Here is a 21884-nt window from a genome sequence, read left to right on the forward strand (position 1 = left end):
GCACGCCTAACTGATAGTTTGATCTGCAAATCTATTTAGGTTCTACTATATGAAAAGGGTAGCGTTCAGCCTGACTTTGAAATCAAATGCTGGCCCACTGCAAACTTTGTGCTGATTAGAAAAACAGTTGTTTGCTTCTGAACAGAAGCAGTTCTTTTGAAAGACACGAAGAGACAAATGTGGGACACTTAAAGTACAGCATTGTGAAAAGCAGATTTGCAGTGTAAATTCCTTGCAGGACTCAACAAGCACATATTTGTGGTCCCATTCCGTTGAGGTTTTGGTATTATTTTGTAGCTGACTGTGAAAGACTGACAGGCGGTGTTTAATATGGCAGCTTATAATGTAAGTATGGTCAGAAGGGCCACCGTATAATTTTTATTATGAAGCTGCTTGGGAGGTCCATTGCTGTAGGAAACTCTTCATGCTCATTGTAAAGACAGTTTCTTCCCCCAGAGGACTGGCAGTCTACACAGACTTGACTAAGAGCATGTAAAGAAAGAATTAATTACCACCCTTGTTTTGTAGATGGGGGAACTGATATACAGAGTTGTGATTCAAAGGCTTGCCAAAAATTCCACTAATATATGATGGCACTAGAAATTAAATGTAATCTTCTTAGTCCCACCTGGTGCATTAAGCAGAGGACTATCCTCTCCTTTTGTACAAGAAGTCTCTCCTTGGCTTTCTGAGAAAATGTGTTAAGTTTGTTTCTCTCCTACTTGCGTTGCAGAGAGAATGCTGCTATGTGAAAAGTCAAGGATTTTTCTCACTAATTCAGCAGCATGTTTACAGTTTCTTCCAGTGAGGATTCTTTCTGATGTGAAAAGAAAAAACAAAAAGCCTGCTTTCAGATCCCTGAACAAATTATCATTATCTTTTAGAAGCATATAATTTTATTTGTGAATATGTTTCCATAGGAGAGGCAAAACAAGAATTTTTGCCATTTTAATTTTTCGTTATAAAATTCACTGTATGTGTAAAGAATTAGATGCTACTGTTGTCCACTGAAGTAAAATATTAATTTATATTGTAATATTTTTTCATTTGAATATCTACAGATACATATATATATATATATATAAAAATATAAATATAAAAATCCTGTGGCATCACTATGGCTTGATCAAAATACGTATTCACTATCCAAATTACTCTTCAGTATTTTGGCAGCCACCATTATATGTGGGCGATTTCAAAATAGAAGAAGCAATTCTGTTTCTGAAGCTGCCAGTATTTTAATTGATTGTGATCTTAATCATACCGAAACATTCAAGCATAGTGTTTTTTGTTTTGTTTTTTTATTTCCTTGAAGGAGATAGTAAATTCATAGGTATTTTGGTGAATTTTGTTACAGCAGCTGTGCTGATGCAGTGACTGTCAAGCTTAAGCTTCATATGGTGTCATTAATTTTGTTAAATACTTTTCAGTGTCCACTGGTGGATGCTAAGTCTCCACCTATGAGCTAAGCTCAGAGTAAGCTGTGAACTCTGACACAAGGCTTTTTCTTTAGACTGCCCTTCTGTAAAGTCAGTGTTATGTCTTCAATCAGTAATACCTTTCTTGGTTATTGTGCAAGTGATGATAGGAATTATTCTCCAGAAGATATTTAAAAGTTGATAATTAGACTGTTCGATTTAAGAGAACTTTATTTACAAAATGAACAAAATATAGCTTCCATAGTTTTTCCTGGGGTTTTAGGTTAGGCTCATTGTTTCTCATTTCTGACTCAAGGTAGTGTTATAACATTATCAAATATTTATATAAATGGTAGTATAAATATATGATGCTGAAGGTGCTTTGCCTCAAAAATACCATTAACTTCATTTTGAAAGATAAATTGGTGAATTACTAAAGAAATAATAACTTCAGAAGCCCTATATTTTGTTTAGTCATATAGAACTTTTCCATTTTCAGCTTAAATTTATTTAGCAATCAACGTGTTTAGTTAATACATTAGAGCTGAGCACGTGGCAGGAACGTGAGTACAAAGATGTGAAATTGGCAATGTTTAAATGAAATGTGTATGGTCCTGTGTCATTTCTATATGCTGTTTGATTATAGGTTTCAGATTACCTTGAAGTTATCAAAGAGCCAATGGACCTATCAACAGTAATAACCAAAATTGATAAACACAACTATTTAACTGCCAAGGACTTCCTAACAGATATTGATCTGATCTGCAGCAATGCATTGGAGTATAATCCGGACAAAGATCCTGGAGGTAAGGACCTACTTAATTTTGGCCTACCTAAACTTGAAAGCCTGGTGCGTAATCACATATTCTGTTACCGTTCAGGCGTCTAAACAAACTGCATGCTGTGTAATAAATAGGATGAACAAGTGAATTTCCTCAGGGTCCGTGCTTAAATATTCTGAAGTGCGTGGGACATTGCAAGAACAGGAAAACTAAAGCACAGAAGGCTGTTTTCTCATGAATTAGGTTTTGTAACTCTTTGAAATTTGGTAGCTCCTTCTCAGTGAACAGAACTTCTGTATATGCAACAAAAAAATCATACTTTGGGAAAGTTCAGTAGAAAATCCTGCACACAATCTGGCAATGCTTTACTTTTATTTGCACATTGGCTTAGAGCATGAAATTCACCCACAGAAAATAAGAACTATGTATCTGGGATCGAAATAAAACAAGATAAATCACCAAGCAAGGAGGTCCGTTGCCATCGATTAGGAGGTACTGTGTTGACAGGGTATGATGGCATGCTTTCAGTTAAAATAAATAAAGCAGATCAAAATGCATATAAAAGCTGTTCACACCCGAAGCAAAGAAAAAAGCATCTTGTGTACTTACTGCTAACTCCCCATTGTAGCGTACTGGGGAGGTGGACGTTGTCAAAAGAAGGTGTTTCAGTTGGCAGCTTTCAGAGTCATCAGTAGAACACTTAAAATGCAAAAGTAATGCCTTTTTTGTGTAGTTGTATTGAATATATGTGATACATAGATCTGGGCCCATTTGCAAGTGTAGTCCAATGTGTTAAGACGTTTCTCATTAAATTTTGTGAAATGATGAAATTGTTTCATCATTATTTGTTTTCCTATTTTTTTCTCACTTTTCAATATTTTGATTTTGTGAGGCATTTGCAAATGTCTCTTACATGGACTAGATATGTTCTAGTCAGGTCCAATCGAAGGCTCTGAAATTTGCCACAGATCATCAGTTGAGCTCCTTCTTGGTTAGGTGTTGCTACACCTTGTCTTAGTGTGCTAACGGACACTTGGTTTCAGATTAAGGGAGTACTTTGTATCATTCTTTCTCTAACCCAGACTTCTGGGTTTTAGGGTTGTTTGTCCCCCCCCCCCCCCATTGTTCTCCTTTCCCCTGTTCTTCTAACTTGTAAACTAACTTTTAAGAGCAGTGATCCTTTTGGATGGTTACTTTCAAAATCATGTTAGAATTCTAGATGTCATTCCTTGCGTGGTAGTGTAGATTTACAGTTTGTGTGCAAGTATGTATGGAATTGACCCAATTTCAAGGAGATTGTGCCAAAGTAAACATTTTTTTTTAATCAGTTTCATTCGCGGAACATCAGACTTTTGCTGTGCAATGCTAGGATAAACTGAGAAGTTCAGCTCCCATCAGGTACTGATGCTGTCACTTCTTGAGGCCTGGATATGTAGTCAAGCATCTTGTAGGCTGTGGCTTGCTGTCCTGAGGTTGTGATGCCTGAAGCATGGTGTTGTACTTGTTTCAGATTGGTTTTTGAAACCAATGCTAGTTTTTATCTGTAGAAAATAACATTTATTTTTCTTCAATTTAGGATGCATTTTGTATTTCAACTAAAAATTATTGTTAGACTTCAGCTGAAGTTTTCCTGGGTTCCCAGTGATATTGCTTAATGACTTCTAATGTGTAATTGATGGAAACTTGGGACTCTGTCTCTGAAGAGCACCTGTTTAGATGGTAATGACTATCAGGCATACCTGTTGTATGTGATCAACATATATTTGTGACTTATTCATGGCCTCTGTGAAAGATTGGAAATAAAATATAAGCTCTGGTCTCATTTTTAGGCCATTTGAATCCGTGGGTTTCATTATTTAAATCTAGGAAATGTAGCCTGAAGAGGTCCTTGCAGTTGTAGAGCAGGTGTCATATGACTGTGAACTTCTGAGGTCGGATCTACACAGGACCATAAACTACATGAGTTGCAGGTTCGGTGTGGCAGAAGTGTAATGTAACAAAGACAGCTTGGGGAATGTTTAGAGGTAGAACTGTTCATTGAGCTTGTCCAAAGAGGAAAAGTCCTAGGAAATGTATTTAGGGAACCAGAAATGGGGTGTGTTTAGTTCCTACCCCTTGGGACTAAGCTGGAGGAAATGGTTCTACCTTTTTCTAGGTTAAGTGTTGGACTGGAGTTTCTTGTCCTTAAGTAGGAATTGAAAGATAGTTCTCTCCTCTGCATTGTCACAGATTGCCAATGTATTGTGAGAAAAACTTCCATTCTTCCTCTTTTTGAGGAAGACAGAGTTCTTGTATAGGTACACTGCTGAAACAGCACGTAACTTGAGTGAGCATTACTTGTGTTTCAGTGCATTAACTGTTTGAATAGTAACCTATGAATGGTCACGTTCTTTTAAGCTAGGCACATATGCTTACCTCTGCTTCATGCCTGGATTTGCAGAAGAATGATACTGTACCTGTGTCTGCCCTATAGTTCAGCTTGGAAAGGCAATTGGAGTACCAGACTAGTTGTTTTTAAATGCAGTGTGGATGTTCAAACCTGGCTTCTTTATTTTCCTAGTACTCTGTTATGAAATTTCAGATGTAGATTATAGAAAGATATGGGTTTTTTTCATTCCCTCCGTTCTTTGACCAGGAAATATTCTGGAAGGCATGAAAACATAACCATTGTGCCTTAGGCACAGTAGTATTTGCCTCTTTGAAGCACTGTCTATGAGAAAGTCTCACCCCTCCCAGGATATGCGAGGAAATCAGTAATGCAGACAGATGCTTTCTTCAAAAGACTTAAGTCACTTAACCCTTTCTGGACACTGTCCAAAATACTTGCCGGTGAGGAATGCATTGCGCTATTTTTTTAGTAAAGTGGGCTGCTCTAAACTTGGGAAACTGCCTCCATAAAGTTTGATACAGGATAGTCAGTGGTGAGGTAACTTCTGACAGCATGAGTGCATTTATGCTGATACTCTGGTATAGTAGGATTCTACAACGTAACTGTCTGTGTTAAAGGGGAATAGCATAGCAAATATGTCTACAGAGAACTGTATCTAGATAGTTTTTTTTTTTCCAGCATACCACTTCTGATGGAAAAACAAGCAAATAAGCCACTACTCTATTAACATTGCCAGAATACATATGCATATGCTATTAATTGATATAATTTTGGAAAGTGAAAAAGATTATGGGCAGGGTTATTTCAAGAATAAGCTGCTAAACAAGAGCAGAAACTTAAAAAGCCTTGTCCTCCTATGAGCTTTGGCCAAAGTGGTTTGTTTTTTTTTTTTTTAAAGGAGGCCCCATTAAGCTTTTTTCACTTGACCAACTTTTAAAAAGTCTCATATTTCCCAAAGAATGCAGGTGTATTTTTGTGGGCATTCTGGGCAGCATAAGACAAAAAAGTTCACAAATATATGCAGGTAAAAATTTCTAGTTTCCAGGTAACCATTTAATTAAGTGGGAGTAGATTTCCCTAGAAAATGTAGCTAGGGCTCAACTGAGCTGGATACTGAGTATTCTTTTTGACTTAGCAGTTTTTCCAGCTGTAAAATTTGCTGTTTCTAGATTTATAAACCTTGTCTAGTAAATGTTCACTGATATTCTTAATTGTTGTCTTTAGTGACTATTAACACAGATTAAATCTGCTAATTGTTTAATATACTGTAGACGTTAATGTTGATGTTTGCTGTTGAAGTACCTGTATCAGCTGTAAAAAGTAATTCAGTATGGCTAAACTGACAGATTAAATATGTTTCTACTAAAAACAAACTGAGCGTTGTAGATTTGGTTGAAAAGCAACATCATAGATATCAGTTTTCTCTGTATATGGGACTACCTGTTAAGTTACAATTACTCTTAAAACTTCAAATACTTAACAAGCATTGGAAGAATTTCTTTTGTGTGTTTTGAAGATGTGGGAACTAGTCTTCTCTAAAAATGTTTTATAATGTGTCACACTTTGGCTTCCAGTATGAGCAATGTTTTCTATACTGTTCCCCAGATAGAGAAGAAAATATAGAAAACTTCAAGGCTTATTTCTTGCCAGTTTCTCTCAACAGATTAAAATCTGAAACAGTTATTTAATATCAGCAATAAAATAATCTATTTAAGCACAATTTTGAATCTTCTAGCATATTTGTTAAGTAAAAAGTAAACATAATTGAAGATTAAAAAAGAAAAAAAACAACCCTAGGTGAAAGGAGGTAAGCCAGGTCTACTTTGCAGATTCAGAGGCTGCCCCCAGTATGATTTTACTAGCAGTGTAATTGTATGAGTGTTCCTAACCTGAGCTGTAAATTAATTCCTGGATAAGTCCGATATTACTTGTGACTCTCTGCACTGTAGTCCATAATACTATATAGCTCTGCCTGTGCAAACTGGCTAGAAATGCTGATTCTAGCAAGTTCCAAAGAATTGCGAGTTGATTTAGGTGTTTTCTTCACTCGCTGTTTGCATTTGCTTAGAAATGCCACCATTGATTAAAGTGACAATTTGTACTTCAGAAAACTGCTTTATCTCTTAAATAGCTGAGTTGTGATTATTGAGTGTGCTATGATATTGATCCATCTATATTTTCATACATTTATAGATTTTCTAGTTACTTCCATGCATATCAGTCTTGTAATATACAATACAGAACTACATATACATGATAAAGGTGTTTACATAAATGTGATAAAACTAATAAGTGTATTTTCTTGTTTTCTAGATAAAATAATTAGACACAGAGCTTGTACTTTGAAGGACACTGCTCATGCTATAATTGCTGCTGAACTGGATCCAGAATTTAATAAAATGTGTGAAGAAATCAAGGAAGCAAGAAGAAAAAGAGGTATGTTAAACTTCATTTATCATAATGTAAAATACCAGGTTAAGGAATTTCTGTGTGTGGGGGGGAATAAAAACAGAATTTACAAATGCCCATATAGAAATTTAAATTTAAAATGAAAAATGGAACGCATGTCAGACACAGGCAGGAGTATATGTTAAAGGATGACTGGGTTTGACATTTGTGTACTTTTTCCAACTCTGTGAATTGGTCTGATAATGCACCATCCTTTAAAATACTGAACATGGTGAATGGATAAATGTTTGGAATGCTGTAACACCTGACTACTAGTTGAAGAGGTGGTGAAGCCAGAACTGTATTCTAATAATGCCATGTAATGCAATGGAGTAGCAATTATAGGGGAAATGGCATTTGAAGCGGTGGATTTTCAGTTCACCCTGGCATGTGTACAAGTGTATTTTTGGTGATAATCTGCTTACTTTTTGGATCAAGAAGAATCTATTAAATCCACTTTGAGAGGAGCATGAGGTTGACAGTGAGGTCTAATAGTCTGAGATCATAAAGTATGGTCCCCTCCATTGGAGGAAATCACTGACTTAATTTTTGTTTTAACTGTGGCAGTTGTTTTCAACTTGTAGTCCGTAGACCTCCAAGTCTGTGGACAGCTTCTAAGGTGTCCATAAAAAATAACGAAAACCCCAAACATACTGCCAGTAGGCTTCAGTTGACATGAAAGGTGTTTCAGGGAAAATTTTTCAAGTTCTGAAAATGGAAAAAGGTTGAAAACCACTGAACTATAACATTAAATCAACATGAAATTTTGTTCTAAGGTAAAAATCTGTACGTTATTTCTAGGTTGAATTTGACTGTTCTTAAATTTTAGCTGTTGGTTCTTGAAATACTTTCATCAGTAGATTGAAGACCCTTTATTACTAAGTATCTTTGAACTATGCAAGTGTCTGTAGGTTTTCTTTTTTAGGTTTAAACAGATGGAGTTCCTTTTGTTTTCCCATTGTCATGCATTTTTGTCTAATTCTGCACAAGCTTCCAATATATGTCTTAAACTGCAGATAAGAGAACTGATTATAATTAACTGTGGATGTAAAGAAGTGGTAATATAATGCCTTTACTTCTCTTCTGTACTTTTGTATTAGAAATACAAGAATGCTCACATTCTTTTCTCTGGCATGCCACCCTATCTTTTATGGCAACGACCAAATAATATATATTTGGGGGGGGGGGGGCAAAGCCTGCTGACACTGGTACAAGAGCTCAGTTTTCAGAGGCTGTGCATGAGGCTGATGGGTATCATACTATGAGCTTGTTCCATCAGAAAAAGAGGATACTACTGGTTTCAGATGCTGGCTAGTGGACCTTCGGACACGGATATGTGACTAGCAGCACCAGTTGTTTGTGACCAACAGCAGCTCACACATGATAATGAGTGGTTAATGTACTAGTTGTTCAAAGTGCACTGCAGGTGTTGGCACGGAAACACAAGTGTCACAGATACCCGCTAGTTACATTCCAAAGATGCTTGTGCTTTTGGAACGCATTCTGGTGGTTTCATGAACAGATGAGCTCTAATCCAGCTACAGACCATGGAGGCCTAGATCACCTACTGGGTTAGCAAGGTAAAAAGATTTGGACTGCATAGAAGAAGCTGTGTTAGACTACCAGATCATGAATGAGGAATAATACATCCAACTCTTGAGGTCTGAGGAAAACTCGTGTCACAAGGCAAGCCTGAGAGATTGACCTGTCCCTGGAGTAGGAGCTTAGTCGAGGACTGTGGTTTAGAATGTCCAGAAGGTAGCAATTCAGGCATGTAGTCTTGGCACAGGTTGCTGTGAGGAAGGGAGGGATGTGCCTGCTGATCAGCCTTGCCGTTACTCACATTTTGCACTACAGAATATGCTCAGCAATGCAACAGATCAGCAAAATCGCAGTGCATCTGCTAGTCTAGACTTCTGACACATACCCCGTTTGGAACACTTTGGATAAGAGAAAACAAAAGCGTATGTTTTCCTGTTCTTCTTTTGGTTGGGTGACCACAAGGACATTAAGGGAATTCGGTTTTCTTTTTTGGGTTGTCAGATGGTCAGATATAGAATTGATCCCCAGAAACTTCTCTGTGTTATCTGCTGGTTTCAACAATTGGAAACTGCAAACTCCAATAATCTAGTATGTGATTTTTTTTTTTAATTTACCAGCTTTTTGACCAGAATTTATTACCGTTAGATTTCCATTCTTTCAGCACTACCACTTCATTTGAAATAACTGAATACTTCATTGTAGTGGAAGTATTTGAGGAAAATTTTGTAAGTAGTGTAAACTATGCCTCTTGCTATCCAAAACCTTTTTCCACCTGGTCACCTAAATGCAAAGGTGGTTGTTCATAGCAAGCTTTTTGCCTGAGTGGAGCTGCCCAGTAAAAGCAGCCAGCCTTGTTGCTAATATGTAGGACTGCATGAGACAAAGTGCGGGGAATTAAACCTTTAAGTACTTATTTTTAATGTCCACAAGAGAGCTCCTAACAAGGCCTTAAATGAATGTTGAAACTGAGATAACAGCTGAATGTCAACCCTTTTTTCAGCTCAAAGTACTCAAAGCTTTTCCTTTTGACTTCCTTTAAAAGTGGCAGAGTCGAAACAAAACAAAAAACCCCAACTTGGGAAGGAAGATATTCAGTGTTTACATTTCTCTGCAAGTATTTCTGGACTCAGCTTGATAAGGGATCCTATTTTCCAGCCTTATCGGAGTTCAAATCCTTACCTTGCCAGAAGGACCCCTGTGAAAGAAGGGAAATAATGCACACAGTGGACAACTTAATGCATCACAAGAATAGAAAAAAATGTTAAGATTTATCATGAGAAGCTACTAGGGGTTCTGGGAGTGAATATGAAGCTTGTATTCTTACCTGCTCGGAAGAGGTTCCTGTAGTGTTGCATTCCCAGGTTGAGTCAGAGTGGGTGGCTGTGGCTTTCAGAAATGGAGATTTGTCATCTTGACAAATAGAATAAAGCCCAAATTCAGATCTTAACCAGTATTTTTTTGGCTACATTTGGAAAGACTTCATGATTTAACATGAGGTTTGGATGGAATTGAGCAAATTGGTTTGTATGAGGCTCCTAATTGATTGTCTGGAAACTTTGTCAAATGTTACTGACCTCAAATCATAGAGGAGCTGGAAGGCAAGTGGCAGCACACTGTACAATTTTTTTTATCTTTGTCCAGTTACAAAGCTGCTAATTTTGAGTTGTCCCATTTATTAGCTCTTAATTTATTTCCAAGAATTGCTGAAAACCATAGTTAAGGCTAGAAGGCTCCATATCCATTTCCTTTACAGTTCTCTGGACAAGTTATTCAGCAATCTTACATAGCACTAAAATGGAAGGTATTTTCTACATCACTTTCTTTTTCCTCAGCTATAAAACAGATGCATCTGTTGAATAAATGTACCTTTTCTGCACTTTTGTCAGATCTGCTTTTTTTATTAAGTACTGAGACTGGTGACCAATCTCAAAAAAAGCAGTACAGAGTAACAGAATGATAAACTATAATAAAATTAAAATCTAGAAGTTGAAACAAAATTTCTTGTTCTTGTATCACAGGAATGAGGTGGTGTTGAAAGAATAGAAATCTAAGGGTAACAAATTCTAAGTTGGTTAACTAAAATCATATACTAGATTATTGGAATTTGTTTTTTGTTGTTGAAACCAGATGTGATATATATGTTGTTGAGAACAAGATATAAGTGTTGGATAGAAGTGTTTGAGCAGTGAAATATAAGTTAAATATGTAGTTTACAATATTTGTAAAGGTACCTATAAACTTATGTTTTGCAAGGCTTGTGCAAATTTCTTTTACTATTAGCTGTTAGGTGACAGGTCCTTTATAAATCTTTAAATTTCTACAGCCATCAGTTTTAGAGCTTCTTGTCTGCTCTTGATCACTTGATTCTGGCTACTAGTGGAGACATGGTGTGACACTTGGACTGCAGTAGTGGACAGATAGCAAATCTAGATTATCAATAAGATACTTCGGAGATGCATTTATATCTTTAAAATGTGCCTAACCAGTATGAAAATTTGCATTTTTAGAATTTAATTAAAAAGCTGATAAAATGGTAGAAGCTATGAGATGAACTTATATTACAGAAAGAGCAAACTTGACTTTTTGGTAAAAGCAGAATCGCATTTTCTTCATCGGAGTGCTCATATTGACTCTGAAATGGATCCATTTTACAGTAACATAAATTATGGTGACCGTAAATTTTTATTCAGATACTCTTTTTCACATGGCATACAGTGCCATTAGGAATTGGCAGTTATTTTATATAATCTGTTTAAAATTGGGAAAAACTGCTATATAGAGGAAATATGGATAGAAGCGTTCAATGTTTGGGGACCAAATATGGGAGACGATAATATTTTTATAAAATGCCAGAGCTGACAGTTTTAAGACCATGCTACCAGTAAGTTATTTTGTTACTAGAAAACAAATATTCTTGATTTTAATCTTTGTTTCAAATGTCTTAACTAAGTACTAATTGATATGTTCTTACTGCAGCACAGTATTCCAAGTTTCTTTCTAAACTCTGTAGGTTTATGCAGCTTGGTTTATTTAAATAGGTATGGTTATCTTCTGTATGCAGGCTTATCAGTACCAGCAGAACAAGTAAATCCTCATGGTTCCACTGTACGGAAAACAGAAGCGAGAGTCGAAGAGGCATTTCGGAACAAACAAAAACCCACAGTGGCGGTCTGGCCCAACTCTGCAAATAAATGTGCATGTGAGTACCTTGGGTGATACTGTGCAAAAGTAGAGGCATCTCCAATGGCAAGCATTTGGTATGTGTTTGTAGTAATGTTTATTTGTGTTATCCATTTTAGTTCATGATTCTTTGCAGATGTAATTTTAGGCATGAAACTCTTGCAACTTCAAAAACATACCCTTTCTCCAGTTACATTAAATCTCTGCCCAAGTAGTTGTAAAGAAGCAGGATTTGAAACTGTTTTTGTAATGTAACATACAAGTATTAATTTTTCTTTGAGATAAGTCTATTTTCAGTGTAAAACAATTCTGATCCAATGGGAAGATCATGTTTATCTGTGTGTTAAGTGGAAGTTTTTTGTTTTCTCTGCGTGTATGTTCACAGAAACATAGCTAGATGCTGCATTATCTACTCTTACACTAGTTATTCCCTTCCTGTGTGCAAGGAGTATGGTATTATGCTAAAACTTAGAAAATAAATTGCAAACTGAGCTATATTTTTCTTCATGGGACCTGGTTTTGAATAGTCGGTCTCTGTTACTGAAGGATGTTAGATGCTCTTGATGCAACCTACTAGGTAAATGAATTAATCGGTCAAAATCTCTGGAACTGTGAGGGGTGACCATGTCTGTGATCGTCCAACTGTGGTTTAGGTAGTCGGAGGTGCTGTTAGTTATTGTCAAGAATGAGCTGGTTAGAGAGTTAAATATACTATAGTAAATTTTGTTATAAGCAAGCAAGAATAAAGGCTTTATAAGAGAAAGTGTCTGAGGCATGCAGCTGAAGATGCGGACTCTGTTATTTGTGCCAAAGTAGAATTGGATGGCTGCTTAATAGGCAAATGGATAGGCTGGAGCAGTAGAATTTTCACTGGTCTTTGTCCTTTGCCCCATCGTACTTTTTCCTAGTGAGAAAGAGATTACTGAGCATGGTGATAACTGCCCAGAGATGAATGTTATTTAGATAGGAATGACAATGTCAATATAAAATAGTTTAATTATAGGTGTATGGTTTTATTTCCTGATGATGTATTTCGTGTGTTTAAGGAATTATAAAAGTCAGCCAGAGTTATGAATTGACTAAATTGTTACATAATAAACTGATGAGGCTTTTCTTTACTCATTTGTCAGCTTGTGCAAAAATAGAGAGAGGAGAGGAGTTCTCAGTGCGTTTGGTTTCTTATGACATCTAAGAAGGAGACTCTCACTTTGGCCAATCTGCAGAGCACCTTCTTGGCTCTGCCTGTTGTGCAGCAGTCGTATTTGCTGACCTCCAAGCCTGACTTCTCCTGAAAAGAGGGGTAACAGCCACTACTGGCTGTATAAAAAGCTCTGCTGCTGCTCCTCTCTTCTTCACCTAGTTTTATAGATTCAGTCGTAGTTGTTTGAAGACTAGAGCCATGGACTGAAGGAAACTGCCAACTTCCCGGTGTGTAAACACAAAAGGAGGTAGTGTCAAGGCAATGTTCCTGCCAGTATCTTGGTGATTTGGGTTGGGAGATGAGAAAATATGTGACTTAGTGCTCTTTGGAAGTACAGTCAAATGGAAATCTGTTTTTTAAGGATGAGTCTGGTACAGGTAGCGTATCTAGCTAGGAGTGATGGGAAGCATTTTGTAATTAGAAGAGAGAACTAGGAATAAGTGAGTAATCAGAATTTAGCATCTGAATGAGCAGCCTGAAATCTGCAGAAGGGACTGAAAGTAGTACTTGGGTATGCGTTAAAAATGATGCAGAGAAAGTTCAGTAGAGACAGAAGCTGGGAAGAGATGTGGTCTAGAAGGGGAATTGGTGGAAGGAACTAGAGTAAAGCAAGAGTAGAACTGAGCAGATGACCAGGGAGCTCAAATAGCAAATTTTATAGTGGATTGTGATTGTGTAAATGAAAGAAATTAGTTTAGAAAACAGATTTCAGAACAAAGAAATGATTTTAGAGGTAGAGTAAAATTCTTTTATGATCAAAAAGTAAGGTTTTTTTGAAGACTAAAATGTATTTCACAAGCAGAGTAATAAGGGCAGTGATTCATACATTTAAATCACATGGGATAAAAACTGTGCTTTCCAATTAATAATTCTGAAAATCCTCCTTTTTTGGTTTGTTTTGCTGTTTGAACTTAAATTCAATTTTTTCCTTAGATAATGTTTTTTCCTGCACTAGTTAGTATTTTTATCACCAATAACATTATTTTCCTGATTAAATTATTTTTTTAGGAGCTTCGCTTACAATATTTTAGTGAATAGCTGCAAAAAAGTCGAATCAGATGAAACACTTATTTGAGAATCCTAAAGGAAACTGTGAGGCATCTTCCCTAGAAACACAGTGGACTACAGATAATGCAGCAGCTCTGCCTGATTTTAAGCTGTGACTGTTCACTGTTCAGGACTAATACAATAGGGAACCAGAAAACAGTTTATTATGTATTGATTTACATTCCAAGATTATGTGTTTTGTATGAAATAAATTATTTAGATGTTTATATACCTATTACTTTGTGTCATTTTGCTAATGTATTTTAGAATTTTTCTTTCCATTTGATTAAGCCAAAGGGGCTATCTGAAATGAGCTGCTCTACTTAAAAGTGTGTCAATAAAAGTTCCTGAGTTAGGTGTAGTCTGCAACTGCCGTATTACTGTCTCTAGCTGAATATGCACTGGGTTGGATTGTGTATCACAGTATAGATGAGTTTAAAAGTACTACATTACAAGCAGTTGCTGCAAATTCATTCAGGAAAGTTCTCTCAGAGATGATTTAAAATACGTCGGTAGTGACTGTGTATTTGGAAAGAAGTGCAGGTGGTGTGGTGGAAACGTAGAATGGTATGTAGGTTGAAAGCTGTTAGAGGTGATGAAAGTAGTTGTATGAACACAGGATAGTTGAGGTGGGAAGGGACCTCTGGAGATCATCTAGACCAACCCCTTGCTGACAGCAGGGTCAGCCAGAACAGGTTGCTCAGGACTCTGTCCACCTGGATTTTTGAGCATCTCCAAGGATGGAGACTCCACAACCTCTCTGGGCAACCTGTTCCAACGTTCAACCATCCTGACAGTAAAAAAGCTTGTTCTTGTGTTGAATTGAATTTCTTGTGTTTCAGTTGGTGCGCACTGCCTCTCGTGCTGCCACTGGGCACTCCTGAGAAGAGTGGCTCCGTCTTTGTGTGTGTATGTGTGTGGAAAAGGAAACTACTGGCAATGTGCAGTATTGTTTATCTGGTAAATTAGTCATTGTTAAGTGGTTTACATACAGTTCAGCATGTAAAGCGTTTAGTGTCTTATAGCTTTTATGATGCTATATAGTAAAACTTTGTCCTACTCCTGTATCTTGCCAGTAGATGGAGTATGTAGCATGTCATTTTATTGTCTTGCAGTTAGTTCCTTAAATGCTACATATAAATAAACTGTATGGGAAAGATTTGCTTTTCCATTCTTATCTTTTTTTGCAGTATTCAACAATAATGTATAGTGATAGACTACAGATTGTATGTTTTCTTCACAGAAAAGATTTCTTTTATGTGGAATGATAAATGTGATAGTTGTCACATGTGAAAATGGCATTTGGAGCAAGAAAAAGTTCAAATATTTTGTGTTATGTGAAGTATTAAAAATCTAAATTTTAGACAAATTTTATGAAAACCGAAGTAAACACACTGCTGACTTTTCCCAATATTTGAAGTGATTAGTGGTTTCTATACAAAGTGCTGCAGGGAGATCAAACGAGAAAATAAAAACTGCTACAGAAAACCTAGTTCCCAAATAAACAGTATTTGGTGCGCTCTTGTGTATCTTTAGCTAAATGTCAGTTTTAGCTATTATAGGAAAATGCATATTTCTGCTTTAGAGTGGAAAGGAGGTTTTGTTTTGGAGGGAGTGTTTTTTTCTAAAACATTTTTTAAATGAAAAGAAGATCTTTTGAAGCTGTTTCTCAGAATCTTTGGGCTTGATTTTTTTTCATCTGTTTGGTCTCCTCTCTTTTCTTTAACCTCTGTGATTTAGTGATGTCAGTGATCACTGTACTTAGGGCATGCAGATGACTGCAATGAATGTCTTATCAAAGGACATGGCAGACCAGATAACGTATGGTTTTAAAATTATTTTAACACTTTCTGCATGTGGGACCTAGTTCTGTACCAGTTATCCTGGACTTTGGATACTGGCCTTTTATTAGTCACCTAGACAGTAACATTACATACTAGTAGCTGCTCATGTCTTGTCAAAGTCATGAATCCTACACTTGCTACATTTTTCTTTTCTCCTTCTCCTCTCCAGAAAAAGTATTTGACTCAGATTAATTCTCATAACACACTGGAGCTGGAGGCAAGTGCTGTGACTTGACAAAGACCATTAAAAATGTTTTTGTGGAATGCAAGGATGTCTCTACTCAGAGCTCAGACAACTGTCTTTTTTCATTTCTTAATTATTTCTTTCTTGGTAGCATATATGTTGACATCCTTGATGAGAGCAGTTTGCCGGCTAGTCTGATTTCTGGTTTCTGACACTGGCTTCAACCAGATGCTTTAAAAGGAAGTTAAAAAAAATCTGACAAACAGAAAGTATGGCTTGCCTGTTTTTGATGGAAATGTCATCTGAGCTTTTTGAGGTGGTTAGCAGTTGTTTTAAACCTATAGGCTTTATAACTCTTCTAATATAAAACCCCATTTAGTGAATCTGTGGATGTTCTTGCAAGTCCTGGATGCCTACTTTGTCTTTGGAATCCCATCAAACCATGATATCTAGTGGCAGAGAAGTCATCTTTGATAACTACTAAACATGCTGCCTCTTGAATTAATTGAATATCTTTTTGCTCTGACTGAGGGCAAATAGAACCCTACAACTGACCTGGTCGGAGCAGTTTTTTATATACTCCATTTTATAGCCTCATGTTTTTCATTCCCTTTCTAACTCAGTAATCCAGGATTGGTCAGCCTCTCTTAATAAGGAGGTTTTTCTGAAAGTATTATGACCACTTTTATTATATGTATGGTAAAAAGAGAGGCTTTGAGTTCTTTTGTTAAGATCTATTTTTTTTCTACCATGAAGTGCTGCATATTTTAACTTAAAGTGGAAAAAAAGCAATGCAATAAAAAACAATTTTCAGGCCAGAACAATTTTAGATTACCAGATTCCTTACTCCTATTTGAAAACTGTGGCAATGTTTGTTTTAAATTGTTTAAAGAATTGGTCTAAGATTTCTGTCTACAGTAGAAGTCGATTTTCTGGTAATTTTTGGCCATTTCTTCAGTTCAGTTTTCAGCTATGTATTTTCTTTCTATTTTTTTTGTTTTGTTTTTGCCTTCCTGATACAGAGACCAATCTAGCAGCCCTGAGCCTTTCAGAGCTGTGGTAGAAAAGAACATTGTAAACTCCATCCAATGTCATTTTAATTAATGTATAGTGGGACTCTGTCCTCAACATGTGAAGTTGCAAGAAAAGCTTGTGTTTGTTCACGGCTCTCTTGCGGCAGGAAGGCTGCCATTCAGCGGTCCTTGAGAATAAACTGGATGCACCAGGGATGTAAAGAGCTGTAATAGCTGTTTTGCACAAAGCTACTCAGCAGAGGGGAAATGAGCAGATCTGCAGAAGTGGACAGTCTAAAACTGATCTGCACTGGTGATGTTAATCCGATTGTCTGTTTTCTTTTGGCTTCATTTTTAATTTTCATGTGTGGCTGTCTTGTCATGTGCTTAGCTGTCATAACTACAGTGATAGTTTCATGTAAATTATATTTTTAGTTTGCTTTCCTAAGAAAATAATATGTATGCTGTCTGTCCATCTCTCTGCTCCCCTAATAACTTCTGAATCATTTAGCCAGATTCAGACAAATTTGGCAAGGGCCAAGGTCTCAAAGATTAAATTCCTGCAGATTTTGTGAAAAGTGGTAGTTGGATAAATCTATGCCTCTACTAGAGGAAAAGGCTACAGACTGAAAATGGTAGTTACCTATTCTGTCCAGCCTTGTTAGCTGGACAGCTGCAGCATCATCGTGGTTGGGCAGCGTTTCCACAGCTCAGAATTAGATGTAGTGTATCTTGCATCCTGCTCATTTGGGGGAGTTGGGGTAGGGAGGAGCAGAAGATACTGGGGAGGTTTCTGAGAAACACTGGAAAGACCTTGAGAGTATTACAGGGATTGGTAGGGGATGAAATTTTGGGGATCCTGCAGCTAGTTTTCTTTTTGGAAGGCATGCTTCATCTGCTTCCTACAGAACTTGGTGGCTCCATGTTGAGTAGAAGTGCCCAGGTTCTTTGAGTATTTGTTTATGTTCCGCTGTTGATGAGCGTATACCCTAAGCATATACCTTAAGTTGTTGCATTTTTTATATTGGTCAGGTCTCTGCCTTTTGAGTATCCTCCTGCCTTCCATTTATGTGAAGGAAATGGCAGGTCCTTTAGAGGTCACTTTAAGCTGATCAAGCTGCAGGTTGCTGCTGAAGGTGTGTCCTCCCTTCTCACTGGTTGCATGTTTCCACCATCTCCCTTATGCCAGTGCTATCATTCATGAGGTAGGAAGCTCAGTTGGGGAACTGAACATGTTGAAAACTAACCTAGGAAAAAATTAAAAATTTTCAGACAGATTAGTTCCCTTATCTGGCTTGCTGCAGGAACAGTAGTGCGAGTACCAATGAGGTAGTGGAAACGCTGTAGCTGGCTTTGGAGGGGGAAATGGCTTTGTGTGTTAGTGGAAGCTGGCACCTCATTTTGCTTTTAAAGCCATTGTGGAACTATGCTCTGTTCTCTCTTGCTCCATATCTCTGACTGCAGTTTGGGACTTTGTGACTAAAAACTCCAGAGACTTTCAAGTGGATTACCAATGGGACTTCCAGTGGGACTTTCAGTGCCCATTGGTAAGAAAAATGGAGCTACTGGAAGCAGCGAAATTACTGTGACAGGTACATACATGCCAGATCCAGTGTAAGAGAGAGCAAACTGCTCTTAGTAAGGGCTTTCTCAAGGCTTTGAGAAAGAAAGACAGAGTTTTGATCATGGAAGGAAACCTTGAAACATGTGCATTGCTTCAAGTGGTTCTTGATACATCAGGCACAAAATCTAGATTCATGGTGATCTTGGTTGCAAAGGGAAGATTCTTTGGGTTTTAATCCTCAGGAATTCTTTATGAAATACAGGTAACAACAGAGAAGCTACTGTATGATGAATGTGAATTTTATCTTTTAAGGGCAGAGGATTTACATTCTCTGGTCTTTTAAGCAATGCTGAGGCATATAAGGGTCTACTTTTCTGCAGCATAAAGAGAACTAGTTAGCCTCTACTAATATTGTACTACACTTGATATAACATAGTAGTCAAATTACAGAAATTTCGAAAGAGAATCTGATCTGCTTCCACTGCTACATTTCCCCATTAGAGTTTATCCACATTAAAGCAGCAGACTTGCTTGTTAATGATTTACAATCTTTGATCTTCTAATTATATTTGCTCACTTTTCCAACTGTTAATTTTATTTCTGCAGAGTCTGCAGTTCTGTCACTGTACTGCTAGATTCGGGTGACGGCAAGGGTGCCTACCCCAACTCTGAGGCTTCTCTACCATTTACCTATTTTTTGAGGTCTATTTTCGCAGAATCACAGAACAGTTGAGGTTGGAAGAGACCTCTGGAGATTGTCTAGTCCAACCCCCCTGCTCAGGCAGGGTCACCTAGAGCACATTGCCCAGGACTTCGTCCACTTGGATTTTGAATATCTCCAAGGATGGAGACTCCACAGCGTCTCTGGGTAGCCTGCTCCAGTGCTCAGTCGCCCTCACCTTTTTCCTGAGACCATACTAAACAGAAATGTGACAATTTCCTCTAGATCTTGCAGAAATACTTCAGGAATATGAAAGCTGCTTTTTGTTTTGTTTTTGTTTTGTTTTTTACTCTAACTGCTTTCTAATATCCAAGAACTGTGAGGTTCTGTGCACTGCTCTGAAAAGGATTTTGATGTGTGCCCCTAAATGATAGAGTGCTTATTTTCGTGTACAGTCTGCTTGCTAGGTGATTGGATCTGTGCATCATGCTGCACTCCTCCTTGAATTGCTGTCACTCAAATAATGAGAAGGAACATTTTGTTCTTATTCCATTATAATATAGAGGGAGTAGTTCTATGTTCCATTTTAATTGTCCATCTACTTCAAGAAAAAAAATACAGCTATAAGAAGTCTGTTCAATTGCCAGCATCTCTATCTTCAAACATTTACTAGAACTTTTCTCAGGGGCATTTAGCTAAAGCTGCATGCCAAAGTTCACGCATTGATGTTGGCATACCAGGTAACACTGGATTTTCATAGTGTTTGTTTCACCAGAAGATGTTGTCATTACTTGGTGTGTCTGTCTTGAAAATCTTAAAGAAGAACTTATGGGCAAGAATTTAGAATTTCTGAAAGTCTGCTGCATGTTTCATTTTATTTGACTTGTTCCCAGAGGACTAGTCCTTCTGAAGTACATACATAATTTCTTTTTTTAATCATGGGAGGCCACCTCCGGGGTAAATGCTGTCTGCCTTCAGTTCAGTGATCTTTCAGCAGACTCTTAAAGTATTTCAAGATAGAAATGGAATAATCGGGAAGCTCTTCTTATTGCTTAAGGAAATTTAGGGTAAATTTGTCTTCAGTGATTAATTACATTGTATTACATTGTACTTTTTGAATTCTGTCTGCATCAACTGTGCAGCTTAGCACAAATAAATGAGTGATGGAGGGTGATTTTTTTATATCAGCTCCATGTGAACCCAAGTAAAATGTTACGTGTGACTCATTTAGCCAAATGCAGAATTTTTTCCAATAAATACCTATGAAGTGGGGTAAGGATTTACAAAAAAAAACAAACTGAAGTGGGGATCCCCTTGGCAAATCTATAGAGGTTACATGAGGATTATAGAGAGAAGAGTGTAGCAATTCAGAAGGCAAATGAATGTATTCATGTGTGAATAATTGGTATTATAATAGTTTGAGTTAGAGAAACTCAGTTCTGAAAAGCAGGATTCCTATGGTAATTGTATTTCTCCTGCCTCTGGCACAAATAGTGCTGAAAGATTGGGTATCAATGGGTAGATTTCAGATGAATAGTTTTGAAAGGAATAATTGAAAAGATGTTAATGCATTAACTTATAATTGTATATGCTCTAGTATTTTTTTAACAAAGTTAACTCTTAGTAGTTCTTCTGTAAATGGCTATCCCATTCTGTTACTTACTAAAAATTTTAATATGTGATGAATCGTATTGACTGTAAAATAAAAGTGTGATTTTGTTACTGATAGCTTACAGTTTTTATAGAAGATCAGCGTTCAAGTGAAGAAAATGTGGACCTCTTATTAGGTTTATTTTTTAGCAGCAATCCATGAGCATTTGCCTGTTAGTTATGCATCAGTTTTACCTTATGATAGCTCCTCTTTCCTTTACAACTTGAATCATATTCAACTGCCTTGCAGGATCTGGAGATAAATCTTATTCTTTCCTGCCTCATATGACACTTTTTCAGGTCAGTGTGATTCTCTCGGTAGCACTTTTATTATTTTTCCCCCTCCATTGATGATGAACTCCGGTGCAGACTTTCATGAATTAAACACCTCTCTTACTTCCACTACCCCCTTACCTTTACTGGGAGAGGTGAGGCAGGAGATAAAGGCTGCTGTTATCTTTTTAAAAATACTGTATTCCTTGCTTAGCTTCTCGCTTTTCCTGGAGGCCTAGCTCTCTGTATGAAAGAAAATTGGTATAACGGTATTAAGGGTGCAAAGGATCTGAACCAGAATTTCTCCGCATATCCCAAAAGACATTGCTTTACACAGAGCAATAATACAGCCTAGATTAAAAAAAAAAAAAAGTTTTGAAGGGTAGTTAAATGTAAGGACTGGAAGTCTGCTTTTGACATGTTCAAGAAAGTAAAAACTGGTGAATGGACTCAAAGGTATATTGGGTAGGGGATTAAGAATCTCACTGTGGTCATGAAAATGACATTAGCAGTTGTGTTAAATGAATTCAAATGAGATTTGGTGGGTTTATGAAAGCCTGAGGAGGAAAGGTTTCAGCAGCTGGGATAGAAGGGGGTGAAAGCAGGAAGGCTCTTATTGAATGACGGAAAAAGAGTTGGTTCTTAGAAGTATATGGACAAAAAAAAAAAATCAGTATTTTTAAATATT

General features: G+C 37.1%; 1 protein-coding gene across 5 annotated transcripts in view; it reads left to right on the forward strand.

The window, feature by feature from the left end:
• Nucleotides 1-21884, forward strand: part of ATAD2B (ATPase family AAA domain containing 2B) — an 83134-nt gene that overhangs the window by 47800 nt on the left and 13450 nt on the right. For all 5 annotated transcript variants that reach the window (XM_064508348.1, XM_064508349.1, XM_064508351.1 and 2 more), the window contains exons 22-24: nt 2065-2224; nt 6903-7025; nt 11641-11778. In XM_064508348.1, coding sequence (XP_064364418.1) covers nt 2065-2224; nt 6903-7025; nt 11641-11778 — 421 coding nt within the window. The remainder of the gene's footprint in view (nt 1-2064; nt 2225-6902; nt 7026-11640; nt 11779-21884) is intronic.

This window comes from Dromaius novaehollandiae, chromosome 3, assembly GCF_036370855.1.
Source record: "Dromaius novaehollandiae isolate bDroNov1 chromosome 3, bDroNov1.hap1, whole genome shotgun sequence".
Classification (NCBI taxonomy): Eukaryota; Metazoa; Chordata; class Aves; order Casuariiformes; family Dromaiidae; genus Dromaius; species Dromaius novaehollandiae.